Source organism: Manis pentadactyla, chromosome 15 (genome assembly GCF_030020395.1).
Source record: "Manis pentadactyla isolate mManPen7 chromosome 15, mManPen7.hap1, whole genome shotgun sequence".
NCBI lineage: Eukaryota > Metazoa > Chordata > Mammalia > Pholidota > Manidae > Manis > Manis pentadactyla.
The window spans coordinates 14,195,351-14,213,004 of record NC_080033.1 but is presented as its reverse complement, the minus strand read 5'-3'; the positions used below and the strand labels follow the sequence as shown (position 1 = coordinate 14,213,004).

The 17,654-nt window shown below is 36.4% G+C and overlaps 1 protein-coding gene across 11 annotated transcripts in view; it reads right to left on the bottom strand.

The window, feature by feature from the left end:
- LOC118907925 (zinc finger protein 585A-like) overlaps window positions 1-17,654 on the bottom strand; it is a 57,078-nt gene that overhangs the window by 13,618 nt on the left and 25,806 nt on the right. For 7 of the 11 annotated variants that reach the window (XM_057493446.1, XM_057493439.1, XM_057493444.1 and 4 more), the window contains one exon: window positions 3,590-3,802. Coding sequence is in view for 10 of the 11 variants with exons in the window: in XM_057493439.1 (XP_057349422.1) it covers window positions 3,590-3,667 (78 nt within the window). In the remaining variant the exon portion in view is untranslated. Of the gene's footprint in view, window positions 1-3,589; window positions 3,803-4,947; window positions 5,239-17,654 lie in introns of those variants that run through there. The other 4 variants (XM_036876992.2, XM_057493445.1, XM_036876982.2 and 1 more) reach the window with 4 other exon arrangements.

Below are 17,654 nucleotides of genomic sequence, written 5' to 3'. Positions count from 1 at the left end.
TTGATGAATGACATCAATCTATATTTTCAAGAAGCTCAAAAAACACGATGGATAAATACAAAGAAAATAATACTGAGACACATGATATTCAAACTACTGAAATGGAAAGTAGAGAGAAACAGAGTTATGTGAAAAGACAGTTTAGGGATGGAGTTCTTTTGCAAAGGCAGCACAGTTAGGGCCAATGGTGACTGCAGCAGTTTCCCAATTTTGCCAGAGACCAATTTTATTGGACTGGCTCTGTGATATGTGGTTCTGGATATTGTTCCTAGAAGCTTAGTCTAGAGCTTGCTTCTCTAACCCTTCCAAAGACTTTGTGAACTTTCTGAAATCCTATAATTAATACTTTCTTTCTTAAACTAACTAGAGTGGATTTTGTTATATGCTACTAATAACTCTGACACAGATGATATTTGGGTCCTGCCATACTACAAATACTAACTTGCCTCATGCTGACTGCTGGTTAAAATGAGCAGCAGTCAGAACCAGTAATGAGTCGTCAATTACTTGGTCAAAGCTAGATTTAATCCTGTAGGTACACAGAATCCTGTTAGGATCATCTTAAAGTGAGAGGCGATCACAAAAGCTTACCCATAAGTTACATGGCTGATCCGGGAAAGAACGCTTTCACTACATGAAAACCATCTCTTAATGTCCATAGTTGTTACGTACTTCTTTTGATCATGCTGGTATCATCTCAGAGGTTCTGGTAATGGGAGATACAGCAACTTTCTTCTTACATTAACTATCCTACATTATATTCTTCCTTGATCAGCAAAGATAGCATAATTGGAAAAACTTAGATGTCTAGTTTGCCACAGGCACTGGCAAGGGTTCAGTAGTTCCCACCAATTTTGGGCATTTGTCCATGATGTCTTATCGTGGTCAGCTGTGCCATAGACTATCAGCATAATGAGTGTTATTGACGAATCCCTTGCCTTGCTGGCCTACCTATAGTCTCTGTAGTTGGGGACATTCACAGAGAAGTTCTCTGTGGTTAACCATAGCTATGATATTAGCAGAATCAAGGGAGCTCTGAGGAAGCATAGGCATCAATACTAGAGTGATTTTTGGTCACAGAGGCAGATGGTATTTCCTCTGTACAGCTGTATTATACTATCTATGGCTCTTGGCAAGTAGCTAATTGAAATTCCATAGGGCTTGGAGATTTGATGAATCTGTATATTAGTTCCAAGTCAAATATTCTAAGTGGCCCTACTCTTAAAATGTCTTTGCTTTACAAAGCATATTTCTCTGCATTGGATCTATTTTATAAAGTCTAAACTAGGCTCTTTTTTTAAAAATGTTCTTTTTAATGAGAGCCTTTTCTTTCAGTGGCAAGTCATAATAGCATCTCACAGATGTTTGCAAATGAGGATACCTGGTGTGACATGTATATTTGTATTTTACAGTGACTTTATGCAGTATAACTTCAGGCAACCATAATCTCAGGGACCGAATAATTTAAGAGAGAAAGCCACTACTTGGAGTTGGAAAGCCAATCTTTTTTTTTAATTCTTATTAAAAGTAAATATATATCTACTAAAAAAAAAATAATGGTAAAACATACATAAAATTTACAATTTAAATGTACACTCCAGTGGCATTAAGTCGACTCACAATGTACAAAAGCCTTTTACATTTTATTTCCAATTTTATGCTCTTGGTCAGAAAATAGAATCAATATTATCGCAAAGGTTTATATTTTTTGCCTGCTTGGACCAGTAAGTTTTTGAGAATAGTTGATAAAATGGTCAATTGTATAATGATTTCTGTTCATTTTCTTAATATAGTTCAAAGATATATTGTTAGTTAAATAAAGTTGACAGTTTTTATAATTCTCGGTATATTATTACTTTTGCTTGAACCACTCTCCCCCATCCCTTTGGATATTTTTCATCTTAAATTCCTCTTGATCTGTTCCCAAAATTGCAACCCAAGCTTTCTTTTGGTTTTTGCTTCTGAGTCAATTTTTACATTACGTTTACAATAAGGAGAAAAGCAGCCCCTGATTTTTGAGTTAGCCTGCCACTATCAGGTCTCAGAACCAGGACTATCCAGGCAGGATCAGCTAGGTCACGGTATTCTCCTATTACACAAAAACAAAACACCAACTTCAAACAAGATCATTCTCTGACAAAACCAAAACCTCTCCATAATCATGTCTGAACACTAACAAAAATTAGAATTTTAATTCAAATCACAAACATAACCAAAGCCCCCTTATTTGGCTAACACGAATGATAGCTGCTTTACCAATTAAAGATTTGCCTCACCCCATTCTTCCTTTCTTTTACAAACTATTAAGATACCCAATCAAAGTACTGCCCAACAGCAGCAGAAGTGAAGGTTCACTGAGATTCAGCTGAGACTCACTGCCTTTGATTAAAACCCTGAACTGAAAATTCCACTTCTTATATACACCATAGAAAGGACAGACATGACAAGGACGTTCACCACTTCATTGTTCATAGCATGTACTGTTTTACCTAGCATTAAAAAAATATGCAAAAGTGTGCTCAGTATGCCACTTTTTGTAAAATGGGAAAAGAAAAAATATATATAATTGTTTTTCCTTGCATAAAGGAACTGAGCAAAGAAAACCAATAAAACTGATCACCTATATGGGGTGACCTGAGCAAGTAGTGGACAGAGGTGGGTGATCTAGTCTTATCCCTCCCCTGAATTTCTCTCACTATATTATTTTTCCCTGTATTGCTTTTTGTATTTTTTCAATTTATGAGCTAAGTGTACATATTACCTATTCAAAAAATTAAACTATTCCTAGTACAGCATGGAGAATATAGCCAATGATTCTGTAACACCTTCCTAAGCTGACAGTAACTGCACTAGTGGGGGTGAGAATTTAATATGGGTAACCACTGAACCACTGTGTTGTATATTTAAAACCAGTGTAAGAATGTGTATCAATGATATTTCAATTAAAAAAAACTGAACTATTCCTAATAAACCATTCCATGTATCTTCAGAAAGATAAGTTATATCCATGAAATAAGAGGATGCTAATAAAAAGGAATATTTAGAAAAGAAAGTTTTTGAAAACTAAAACTTTGACTTAAAACTGAATTAAACTGTTCATCGTAGTAACCAGAAACTCAACAGAAGGGGTGAAAGACAAAGTTGACAAGTTTACCAGAAAGGGAAGTCGCAAAAAAATAGAAAACAGTAGAGGGAAAAAAATGGGAGAACCAACATCTAAAAAACAGAAACTTCAGAAAGAATATAGAGAATGTGCAAGGGAACAGTTTAAGAAGAAATAAAAATACCTTCAAAATCCTGCACAAAAGTGATTTCTAACTAGGAATTTTATCCTTAGCCAAAAGATCAATATATCACAAGGACAAAAGAAAGGACAGGTTTCCTTGACATTCCAACTCTCCGCTGCCATACAGTTGGCTGCTAGATGTGGCAACATTACCCATGTGTTGCTCTTTCTTGGCAGAAAGGTCAAGATTGTTTCTGGGCAGTAAGAAAGTCTGGCTGCTTCCTAAGGCCCATATGCCTCTGCCCAGAGGCTCTGCTGACGACAGATCAGAGATTCCCACCTCCTGGGATTTCTCGTCCTCACCTCAAACGAGCTGCTGTGCTCCTCTGGAGCCAGGGCCAGAGATTTCTGGGGAAGGGTCCAGTTAGCAGGCATTGTCATGGTAGGTCTCACACCTTATTCTCTTCAGGGTATAAAGCTTGGTGGACATCTGAACTCAACCACAGTTGAGTTGAGGGGGAAAAAGGCAGTCTGGAGAAAGATCCTGCCCTACAGCTCCCAGAGACACCTAGAAACCTGGAAAGAAAATGTTTCCACATGGTCATATATTCAACACTCATTACATAAACATTTCCTGGGAACACCAAGGTGTAGTACTTGTATTTGTAAAAAATACAATTTTGTATTTGTAAAAAAATAGTATTTGTATTTTTAAAATCCCAAAGAATATTGAAATAAATTTTAGGATTATGTGCTTATAACCTTGTGATGGGGTAGGAGAGATCTTAAGACAACCCAGATGATACAAAAGTAAGAAGTATTTCTGACTAGATGGCATTCCTAATTATATGTTAAAACATGACTTAAAAATAACTACATATACATTTTCAGTATGTGACAATAGGTTATCTCTACTGTTAAACAAGAACATCTAGCAGTTAATAAGAAAAAAAGCCCACAAAAAAACCTAAATAAAGAATATGAAAATTCACAGAAAAGGCAATTTTAAGTGACAATTAACCAAAAAGATGCCAACTTCGCTAATAGGAAAATGGCATTACAGCAATTAGATATCATTTCTCCTCAGGATCATAAAAACTTATATAAAAAAAACAAAACCCAGTGCTGGAAATCATTTGGGAAAATGAGCTCTTTTATAAATCTGTGGAAGCTTTAATTGTTGTAATATCTTTTGAGTTATTTAGTCATATCTATTATTAAAAACATATGAGTGTGTTCCTAATAATAATTCAAATATGTAAAGCAGAAACTGACAGGAGGAAAAACAAGTTGACAAATCACCTCTACAGCGTGAGTTTATCTTTCTCTGTAATTAAGCAGAGAAAATAATTTGAGATATATAGATATGAACATTACAGTAAATAATTAGAGAACACATTGTTTTTATGTAACTGATGTGACATTTATGAAAACTGACTGTGAACTAGGCCACAAAGCAATTTTTAATCTCAAGCATTACCCAGAGGAATTATTTGAAACAGAGAATGTACGTCTATATAACTCCTGGGTCAAAGAAAATTACTTAAATTTAAAAAGTTTTTAAACCACTTAGATTTGAACAATAAAATGCTACACACCAAAGCTTGTGAACGTTTAGAAAGCAAGCTCCTTATAGACCCCCACCGACCCTGACAGGTGACCCACAGGCCCGCAGTCACTGACCAGACTCCCATCACTGGGACCACAAATCCCTCGATCACATTAAAGATCCCCATCACTAACCCGAGACTTCATTACTGACCTCCGAAACAGCCGGCAAGGAACGCCACAGACCCTCCATCACAGAATGCAGAAACCACCATCACTAACTTTATAGACAACACCCCCATCACCGACCCCACAGAATCCTTAATCATGGCCAACCAAAATCACCTCAGATACCTCTCGGGACGAAAATGTGGAGATGCTCCAGATACCAATGGCGCAAGAGCCTTCGAGGACCCTTCCACTTCCGGTCTGGCCTCTAGCACCGCCCCTACGGACGGCTGGTATTGCGCATGCTCTGAGTTACCTTGGAAGCTGCGTTCCGCCAACAGTCAACAGGGCACTGATACGTTGTTCTGGACTTTGTGCAGTTACCGTAAGGGGCACTGTCGGCAGAGAACATGGCCTCCCCTAACAGTGCATCTGCTCGAGAGCCGCCATCTTGAAAGTGTGTTCATTCCGTACAGCAAAGAAATAAACCGTTCGTTGGGTAGGCTTGTGAGATGAGGAAGGTCTTGGCAGTGGGGTATGGCGTTCCGTGTTATATTTAGAAAAGGTACATTGCCCGTAGAGATACAACGCTATGCAGAGAGCAATTCTCTGCTGGGAGAAACCACTGGGGAAGAAGGGAGCAAAAGCCACTAAGGCGGGACAGACAGGACGTCTTGTATGCTCCTGCTAGATCCTAGGAGAAATCACTGGGGGATAAGGGTAGAAGTCAGGACGATACGATCCGCTTTTTTGAGAAATTACTCAGGGAGGGTATGGAGAGGTCAGGACGAGAGTCGGTTCCGGGGCGAAAGCGAAACAGTCAGAATGAACTGTCGGTTGCAAGAAGGGTGGTTCAACCGTCAGGGGGGAAACCACCAAGGGAAATTGTGTGGAGGTCGGGGTAGTCCATTACTCTTCTAGGAGATAGCACCAGGGGAAGGTGTCACCTTATGAAGGGCTGGAGAGGAGAATGAAGGCTTGAATCACCGTTAATCTCCATTAGTCTCCACCAGAGCAAGTAGAACTATAGTAGGTAGCAAGAATAAAAATACAATGTTTTCATATGGCCAACGTGTGATAAAAAGCAGCTAAGGAAAACTGTTATTTCTATTTATAAATTAAACTTTAAGTAATAACAATGTCCTTACTGTATAAATGAAACCTTAAGTCCAGTCCTTATCTCTTCCCTTAGCTTCTCCCAAACTCGGGAACTGCTAGCACTCCTCCAACTCCTTTAGGAAGGCTGTGTCAATGGGGAGTTATAAAGACACAATTCCTTTCACCTGGTGAACTCCTAAACATTCTTAAAAATTCAGCTTAAAAGTTGCCTCTGCAACGAAATTCTACCTGAGAGTCATAGGAGTTTCTATGACCTATGGAAAGTCTGGCTTCAGTCCCAGCAAGTGGGGAAGTTTTGAGGTGAGAAAACTAGACCTAGGCTCTGATGTGAGCATGCTGGGTATCTTCAGGCCAGTTATGTCCCCCTGTGGACCAGTTAGAGGGTTGGACTTGCTAGGAAACCTGCTTAGGCCAGGTTCTCTTTCTTCTCCCAAAGCTTGGTCTGAGGAAAAATCTGTGGAAGCCCATGAACACACATTTTTACCAGAGGCATAAGAATTACTGTTAATTTTGTTCGTAATGTAATTGTTATAAAGAAAACTTCTTTTTCAGAGATTCATATGGAATCATTTATAGGCATATATTAGCTTTAAAAACTTCACTGAGGAGGGAGAGATGGATAAAATAAGACTAACAGAGTGTTGATAAATGTTGAAACAGGTGATGGGTACCTAGAGTTCATTATAATGTTCTCTCTTCTTTAGTATTTGTGTGAAAATTTCATGGTAAACATTTAACTAAAAAGGAAAGGAATTTTTAAAATCATTTACAAGAAAATATTACCAGAACAAACCAGGTATGTTAATGGTATTAGATAATACAGATTTCAAAGCAAACAATATTAACAGATATTCTATATTTTAATAAGATGCAAACTATTTAGAATGAAGAGGAAAACAACAGTACTATAGATAAACTCTAAGGAATTAGCCAAAGTGATACCCAGAACAAAATCTAAAACCTAAAATGCATGTATTAAGATACTAGGCAGAGTGAGAAAAAAGTAACTAAACTTTATGTGGTACATATACACAATGGAATATTATTCAGCCATAAGAAGAAAACAAATCGTACCATTTGCAACAACATTGATGGAGCTAGAGGGTATTATGCTCAGTGAAATAAGCCAGGCGGAGAAAGACAAATACCAAATGATTTCACTCATATGTGGAGTATAAGAACAAAGAAAAACTGAAGGAACAAAACAGCAGCAGAATCACAGAACCCAAGAATGGACTAATAGTTACCAAAGGGAAAGGAACTGGGGAGAATGGGAGGGAAGGGAGGGGTAAGGACGGGGAAGAAGAAAGGGGGTATTATGATTAGCATGTATAATGCTGGGGGGGAATGGAGAGGGCTGTGCAACACAGAGAAGACAAGTAGTGATTCTACAACATCTTACTACACTGATGGACAGTGACTGTAATGGGGTTTGTAGGGGGGACTTGGTGAAGGGGAGACCCTAGTAAACATAATGTTCTTCATGTAATTGTAGATTAATGATAACAACAAAAAAATAACTAAAATTTAATTCAATCACATTGTACTAAAGTTCTCTTAAATACTTCCAAAGAAACTGGAAAGGAGGAACTAATATGAACAGATAGTAATAAAATAAGTAGGAAAAGAACAGGTAGAGATAATAAAACCATGAGTTGGTCCTCTGTAGAGAGTGAAAAACTCAAAGAGTTTTTAAGAAAGATAAAGAAAATAGGGAAGACACAAAAACATCATTAAAAAGAAAAGAGGACATTGACCAAAAAGGAAGAGGAATTAGACCAAAAATCATAAAAGAAATTGAATCGGCACCATATGTAAAAAGCAACCCTAAACGGATTAATGATTCAAAGTCAAAAACATAACTGAAACTGTAGTAAAAAAAAACAGCAAATAGCAGTAATAGAAAGACTTCTTAAAGAGAACACACAAGAAATATAAAAGATTGATAAATTTGAGTACATTAAAATAAGAACTTTGTTTCATCAGATGACAAGAGAATGAAAAGACAAGTTATCAACTGGGATGGATAAATAGGACACAAGCTGCCCAGAGACTGGTAGCAGGAACAACTCCTAATCATTACATAAAGCATAACGAACCCAATTCATATATAGCAAGAGACATGAACAAACATTTCATAGAAAAAACTCATGTAACCCAATAACATGAATATTATATGAATCATATGAAAAGATTTTTCAACTTCATTAGTTATTAGGGAAACATAAATCAAGATGATAAAAATTTATATTTGGCAAAATTAAAAGCCTAACAATTCCAAGTGTTGATGAGAATGTGGAGCAAATTATACTTTGCTGGTGAGATGTTAACTGGTTGCAGTCACTTTCGAAAATAGTTTAGTAAGATATCATAATGTTGGACATTTCCATACTCTGTGATTCAGTGAGTCCAGTCCTAAGTATACACTCTAAAGAAACTTGCATGTGTGTTCAGGGAAACAAGTACAAGGATATTTATGTCAGCGCATGGTTCAAAGGAAGAACCTGAAAACAACTCAAGTGCCCATCAACAGGTTCAAATGAATGAGCACTAGTGTCATGCAACAATAAGAATATGGTTCTTGGTTAAATTGTGTCCCCCCCAAAATTCATACCCACCCCAAACCTCAGAATATGACCTTAATTTAGGAATAGGGCCTTTGCAAATATAATTAGTTAACTTAAGATGATATTGTACTGGATTAGGGTGTGCTTCAAATCCAATGTCTTTATAAAAGAAAGGACACAGAGAGACAGATATCAAAGGATATCTTGGTGTTTCCATATTTTTCCTGTTACTAATGATTCTCCTACTTACCGTCTTACTTATGTCTGTTGGCACACATGTACAATCTTTAAGATATATATCAAGAAGTGGAATTCTATGTGACACTCACAACCTCAAGTTTTTCTACATAAAGTCGAAATATCTTTAAAAGCAGTATACAGACATTTCCTCCAGGAAGGAAGGAAGAATTCTAACATTCTAATGGTTGATCATCTATTTTAAATTTCTGTCCATCTACTGGTATAAAATGATACTTTATTGTGGTTTTAATCTGCATTTTATTTGTTAATAATGTGGTCAGACATCTTTCTACGTGTTTACTAGCATTCAAATTCCTTCTTCTGTAATCTCCATTCATTAACTTTTGCCAATTTTTCTATTGAGTTATTACTGATCAGGAATTCTTATTGATTAGGAAGTTTCAAGTGGACAAGTGTGGTAGGAAGAATTCTAAGTGGTCCTAAAGAGTCTCAACTCCTGATGTACTTTCCCTGTATAATCCCCTCCCCTTGACTGTGGTCAGGACTTGTGAATATGATGATATTTTACTCCCATAACTGGGGTCATGTTATATAACAAAGATGAAGAGATTTTGTGAACATAATTAAAGTCCCTAGTCAGTTGATCTATGTTGATCAAAATGAAGATTATCCTGGATGGGCCTGACCTAATCAAGCAATCTTTTAAAAAGGATTTAAAAGGATTTGGGCAGGAAACAGTGGGTAGTATCAAGGACTAAGGGCATTGGTCCTACAACTATGAAGAACTAAATTCTGCCAACAAATAGCTTGGAAGAAGATGAATCAACATCTTAGTTCAGCTTCATGGGATCGTAAGCATAGAATGCAACTTGAATGCCCAAAATTTTGACTACAGAAAGTGTGAGATAATAAATGATGGTTGTTTTGAGCCACTAAGTTTGAGGTAATTTGTTACATAACAATAGAAAACTACTACAAATTGGAGTTCTTGTAAAAACCTACTAAGCTAGTATAAGTAGAAATAGAACTTAATAAACGTAGCTTTGATAATTTCTGGGTAGGAAAATAATCAAGTTTGAAGGCTACACAGCTGTGAAAAAATATCCAAATTCCTCCTCTTAGTTGCTCTAATAGTGATATATTCATTCATTTATTCATTCAACAACTATTTACTGAAAATATATTTGTGCCTGGCACTAAGGATGTAGCTAAAAGCAAAAGATAAAAATGTCTTCATAGAGTTTATAGTCTAGTAAGAAAAATAGATACATATTATACTTAAATGGTAATGCTTTGGAGAAACATAAAGCAGGGGAGAGAAGTAGGAGTAAAGAGCGAGGTATTGCAATGTCAAATAGAGTGGTCAAGAATATCCTCACTGAGGTGACATTTTAGCAAATGCTTTAAGGAAGTGAGGGAATAAGCTAAGAATATCTGGGAAGTGCCTAGACAGAAAGAACAATATATACAGTCTTCTAGGAATAGCAAGGAATCCAGTGTAGTAGGAATAGAGTGAGCCAGGAGAAAAGTGACAGAAGATGGCGTCAGGGAGGTGATGAGGGGACCAGGTTGTGGAATGCCTTGTAGATCATTCTAAAGACACTAGCTTTTTTTTTATTAAGGTATTATTGACATACACTCTTATGAATGTTTCACAGGAAAAACAATGTGGTTGGTACATTCACCCATATTATCAAGTCCCTACCCACACCCCATTGCAGTCACTGTCCATCGGTGTAGTAAAAGGCCACAGATTCACTATTTCCCTTCTCTGTGCTACACTGTTTTCCCCGTGATCCCCCACGCCATGCGTACAAAACATAATACCCCTCAATCCCCTTCTCCCTTCCTCCCCACCCACCCTCCCACACACCTCCCCTTTGGTAACCGCTAGTCCCTTCTTGGACTCTGTGAGTCTGCTGCTGTTTTGTTCCTTCAGTTTTGCTTCATTGTTATACTCCACAAATAAGTGGCACTTGTCTTTCTCCACCTGGCTTATTTCACTGAGCATAATATCCTCCAGCTCCATCCATGTTGTTGCAAATGGTAGGATTTGTTTCTTATGGCTGAATAGTATTCCATTGCGTATATGCACCACTTCTTCTTTATCCATTCATCTACTGATGGACACTTAGGTTGCTTCCATATCTTGGCTATTGTAAAAAGTGCTGCGATAAACATAGGGGTGCATATGTCCTTTTGAATCTGAGAAGTTGTATTCTTTGGGTAAATTCCTAGGAGTGGGATTCCCGGGTCAAATGGTATTTCTATTTTTAGTTTTTGGAGGGACCTCCATATTGCTTTCCACAATGGTTGGAGTAGTTTACATTCACACCAGCAGTCGTAGGAGGGTTCCCCTTTCTCTGCATCCTCACCAGCATTTGTTGTTCCTAGTCTTTTCTATGTTGGCCATCTTAATGGTGTGAGGTGATATCTCATTGTGGTTTTAAGTTGCATTTCCCTGGTGATTAGTGATGTGGAGCATCTTTTCATGTGCCTGTTGGCCATCTGAATTTCTTCTTTGGAGAAATGTCTCTTCATATCCTCTGCCCATTTTTTAATTGGGTTTTTGCTTTTTGGGTGTTGAGGCATGTGAGTTCTTTATATAATTTGGATATTAACCCCTTGTCAGATATGTCATTTACAAATATATTCTCCCATGCTGTAGGATGCCTTTTTGTTCTGCTGATGGTGTGAGGACACCAGATTTTAATGTGAGGGAGAGGCTGGGGAGGATTTTGAGAAGAGGAGTGACATCATCTCACTCACTTTTTAAAAACAGGATCCCTTTTGCTGAGTTTTGACAATTGATAATAGGAGGGCAAAAGAAAAAGCAAGAAGATCTGTTGGGAAGATTCTGCAATAGGCCAGATTGCCTACCACCACTTCTACCTCCATTGTACACAGGTACCACAGTTTGCATTGCTAACAAAGATATGGGATATAACAGGTAGGACCATGGCCTTTGATGTGTCTGACAGCTGAATAACCTCTTTGGCACTCATCAGAATCTAGTTCACATGTCTTTATTGTGCACACCCATCTTCTCTGAATCAAGGGTATCTGACCTTGAGGGGAGTTTCTGGTTACCACCTTTGGGATGTGGGTCTCACAGTGTAGTAAATCCCTTGAATATAAGGTGTGCAAAGTGTGCTAGGAGGCCAGGAAGCATAACAAATCCCCACTACAGTCTTTCCCTTGGTCACCCAACATCAGCATGTACTTTCCTTACAAACATAAAAAAATGTACAAGGAAATAAACAAAATGTTCCCTCAGCTAATGCAAATGTAACTTATACAGGTCAAAAATGCAGTCTCCAAAAGAGTGGATCCAAGATAACATTAGTGCATCTAGCTCCTCATTTAGAATTTCTAGGTGATGGTCATTCATTTTCTGGTTCTGTCACAACCCCATCTTCATGTTCTATATCTTGTGGAGTAATTGGTGAAGATATCTATGAACAGTATGTCCCTTATAAAACAATAGGGGACTAGGTGACAGGGAATAAATAATTAGCTAAGATATTATGAATTTATAACACAAAATAAAAATCTGTAGTATTTTAAATATATTTATAATATTTATAATACTTATTACAAATGTTCATGTAACATTATATATCTTATGAATCTATATAAGAAAGAAAATAGAGGTAGAGTCAATAATTTTTTTAACTCCACCTGGAAAGTCTATTACCTGCCCTTTGGGTAGCAGGAAACATTTCTTTGTGCAAATCAGAATTAATCATTAAACACTGAACCCCCTTTGTATCACATTCACCCAGTGATTTGAGGACACCAAAATGGCTAGGTGGCATTTTCAATTTCTAATTCAGTGGAATTACTGTTGTGTCCTTTGATGGAATAGGTCCTCCCTGAACATTGACTTCCAAACCATCAAAGCCTAGAGGTGGTAATTATTTAAATAAAAGGGAACCAATATTTGGGTAGTAGATAATTACATTTAATACTAGTAAGTGCTATCCCTATTTCTGTTGGGTACCCAGGCCCTAAAACCCACAATATACTGGTCCTGAAGAAACCAGGTACTGGATGTGAGGACAATACCCAGCTTCACAACATATGGTCTTCCAGATGGTACTCTCATTCAGTTTTTAATAGGTCACCATAGAGTTCTAAAAATGATGAAGCTTGTGGGTGATCAGATACACAACAAGACCAGAAAATCTCAGGCACATCAATCCACTGCTTTACTTTTTTCTTAAGAATGTCAGGCAATTTTAATCTACAAGGCATATCTACTCCAATAAGGAAAACAAATCATTGTCTCTTCCATAATGGAAGGAATCTAGCTATCTGCAGATTATCTGTTGTATAAGAAAAGCTACCCTGGTTTAGTTTGTAGCAGATAAAAGTATACATTACTGGTGATTGACCAAGAGAAAGCCATTCTGATGGGATAAGAAGAAAGCAGAAACACGACCGACATGAAGGACCATATTACTGTGGGTGAGGAATATACCAGGTAGAAGGGGCAAGTGTGACTGAAGAAGCTTCAAGTGCAAGAACAGCAAAACAGGAGAAACCAGTAAGAACACATGCATGAAACAATAAGCACAGAAATATACATAAGTTTAACCACTGACAAGAAAATAATGTCTTTTGGCATGTCTTCTTTAAAAGGTAGAACATTCTAGATCTGTGCTGTCCTATATAGTAGCCCCTAGCAATTATGTGACTACTGTAACTGTGCACCTACAATGTGGCTAGTCCAAAATGAGATGTCCTGTATGTATAAAAAGCATATCAGCATTTGAAGACTTTATAGAGTATCTCATTAGTTTTATATTAATTCCATGTTGAAATAATATTTTGGATATGTTTTATTAAATACATGATTAAAATTAATTGCACTTTAACTTCTTAAATAGCACTATTAAAAAATGTAAATCACCTGTGGCTCACATTTTATTTCCACTGGAGCACTGTTTAGACACTAACAATCTGAAGAGGGTTTTCAAAAGGTAGTTAAAGTATACTCACATACTTGTCTTCTTCCTTTAGGAGGAGGATAAATGTATTGAGTATCTTTAAGTGTTGTTGGAAAGTTTTGATTTAATTTTGCAGGTCAGAAAAATAGGGGCAAGCACTAAAATTTATTGGGAGCAAAATTGCTTCTAGGGGTTTCTGAAAATTCATGGGTTGTTTCTGTTGTAACATTGGGAATGCCACTAACATTTAGTGGATAGACATGTTAAGTGCTAGGAGTCTGCTAAAACTTGGAAGAATTGTCCTATGTCCTATGTCCTAGATATCTTTTGAATGCACATTTATTATTAATGAGAATGGTTCTCATTAAATGGGTAGGAGCCGCAGATGGAAGCCTGCAATGCAAAATGTCCCGTATAATGAAGAATTGTGCCACACCATAATTTTTGAATATCTTGCTGGATATTTAAATAGGTGAAAACCTACTAATAATTATCCAAGTCTCTAGGCTGTTTTACATATAAACACAAAGCATTTTTTATATGGTTTTAATACATCCCAAATTTTCCAGGTTTGTAAATACCATGGAAGTTGCAGCAAAGTTGCACTTCATATTCACAACTTTCTCACAAGTTTTATCCTTTTGGAAAACTCACATCACCAGTGGCAACACTGTTGGTGGTATTTGAATCTCCCATGTATGTGTGGAAGTCTGCATTTGCAGCTGCTATGTTTATGGTAATTATATGTAGGTATAAGAATATGTTAGTTCCTTCAGGCAATAAAGTGAGCCAAATGAATTCTTTGGCTTCCCAGTGTATGTAAGAGTTATGTTTGTAATATACCGTAGTCTATTAAGTGTACATTATGTCTAAAAAAAAACAATGTACAAACCTTAATTTAAAAATACTTTATCGCTAAAAAATGCTAACATCTGAACTTTCAGTGTCATAATCACTGATCACAGATCACCGTAAGAAACATAATAATAATGAAAAAGCTTGTAGTGAGAATTACCAAAATGCAACACAGGGACATGAAGTGAGCAAACGCTGTTGAAAAAAATGGCACTGCCAGACTTACGTGACACAGAATTGTCACAAACCTTCCATTTGTAAAAAGACACAATATATGCAAAGTTCAATAAAACAAAGCACAATAAAATGAGGTATGCTGACAGCAATTTTTTTTTTCTTTTCTCCAGGTGTATGCTGATAGCAATTTTTAATGAAAGTAATATGATTAGAAAGGCTAGTCCCTAATATGACCAAAGCTTAGGCAATGTATTGCTCAGTGAAAGGCTGAAGCCATTTTCATTGACATCAGGAAAGAGATGAGGACATCAACATGTATCAGATGTTAAACACAGTGTTAGAATGGAAACCAATAGAATAAAGTAACTGACATAAACACTGGCAAGGAAGAGTAAAAAATTATTTCTATTTCAATCATGTATTTGCATATCTGGGTAAACCACATTCTTGGAAAATATTATTTGGTATGATAACTAAATATAAAATACAGATATAAAAATTAACACCATTTACTCAATTAGCCATCATCAGTTAAAAATAAAATTTAAAAATATATCTAATTCCCAAAGTCATAAATCACAGGAATAAATCTGATCAAGAAAGCAACAGAATTCATATGAAAAACTACAAATTTTATGAAAGGGAATATTTTAAAATCTGAAAAATGAGTGTGAAAGACTATGTTCCTGGATGGAAAGAATATAATAAATATGTCAGTTAAGGTAAACATCTGATATAATTCTAAGCAGGACATTCATATAGAAGAAGAAATACCTGAGATTAGGCACAAAAAGAAAAAATTGTGCTGGGGTGCTTGCCTTACCACATATGAAAATATTGCGTAATTTGGTTACTGAAATACTTCAAATTTTGAATTTAAATTGTGCAAATAAACATTGTACATTGCAGCTCTTTAGAGTTGTGTACAAAAACACAATAGACACATCTAGAAGTTGGGGCTGGATCCTATCTTTTGAAAATTATTGTTTTCTTAAATTTTGGATATACAGACCCTGGATATATCACTGAAGTCAGTTAGGTCCTGGGCAATCTGGGTAAATTATCTTATATGGTAGTAATATTCTAATACAGTGCTAGGTTTGATTTCTTAATTACTATTTAGGATTTTTATACCTCTCTTTGTAAATGTAAAAGTCCTTTACATTGGCCTTCAGTGTTAATTTATATACTCTGTATTAGTTTGTTAGGGCTGCCATAGCAAATACTATAGACTGGATGACTTTAACAATAGAAATTTATTTCTTCATAGCTCTGGAGACTAGAAGTTCCAGATAAAGGTTTGGTTTCTTCTGAGGCTTCTCTCCTTGGCCTGCTGATGACCACCGTATTGCTGTGTCTTCACACAGTCTCTCTCCTTTGTGCAAGTGAATCCCTGGAGTCTCTATGTGTGGCCAAATTTCCTTTTCTTATAAGGATACCAATCAGATTGGGTTAGGATCTCTACCACGGGACCCATTTTAGTTAATCACCTCTTCAACAGCCCTGTCTCCAAATAGTCACATTCTGAGGTATTGGGGATTAGGGTTTGAACAAATTTTTTTGTGGGGGGACATAACCCAGATCCTAGCATACTCTTTGTCCCACTTAAGTAACAGAGTTTTATTGAACTTCTATATAAATTTGGAAGCATTCTATTTTTTTTTTTCAGGCCCTGGAAGAATTTATATAGCATATGAATTACTTGAAGGACTGGCATGCTATGTTCTTAAAAACACGTTGGGGGAACTTCAAGGGGTTAGATCTTTAAGCATTTAAAAATTTTTTCCTGTTGGTTAGGTTTTATTCAAGTCTTTTTCTTCCTGAATAAACTTAAGTTATTTCCTTAGAAAATGATTGATTTCCTGTATATCAGTGATTCTCCACTGGGGGCAATTTTGCCTCTTCCACTCATCCCAGGGGACATTTGACAATGTCTGGAGATAATCTTGTCACAGTTGAAAAGAAGGGGATGATACTGGCATATAGTGGGCAGAGGCCAGGGATGCTGCTAAACATCCTATGCTACACAGGGCAGCCCCTCACAAAACTATCTAGCCCAAGGGTCAAATACAGTGAAACCAAGTGGGAAAACCCCACTCTAGATGTTCAGATTAATTGGTATGTAGTAGTAAGTAAGTGTATTTAAGAAGTCTCCACTTATGTGTTTATATTAAAATTCCTTATTCATAATGCTTTTATGTCTTAAGATTTTTTCCTTTTTTGTTCTTCAACACATTCACAGTTTGACTTCTAGAAATAATACTTCTGCATTACGGACTGGGTCTAAACTTGTTATTTTACTCTGTTTAATTTCTACTTTTATTCTTATCTTCTCGTTTCAGAAATTATTTTGCTTTCCACTTTCCTGTTTTAAATACAGTTTATTTTTTTATTAAATTATATGCATGTACCAAAGGATATACATTTTTTATATGTATAACTTTGGTTACATTACACAGCATTGGCTATATAGTACTCTCAGTATCCTTCATTACTAAAGATTTTGTACTTTTTTACTTTTAATTTCCTCCTTAAATTACCAAGTTGATAATGGTATTTTGTTTTAGCACAGCATTTTTACTTGATTTATAATTTTATGGCCTTTCTGTCAAAAAGGTGTCGTTTTTTTTTGATGTTCAATAAGGAGGGAAAAAAAAGGAACAATGACCTCCCCATATTTTTCATACTTACAGAATGTTTTTTAAATGCCCTAATTAAGTAAAGCCTTGGTAATGGTCTCCTGCCTCTGTGAAATTCATTATAAAGTCTGTCCATATGTATTCACTAATGTAGAACAAACTATAAACTCAAGCTAAATTTTTCCACATTATTTACATCAAT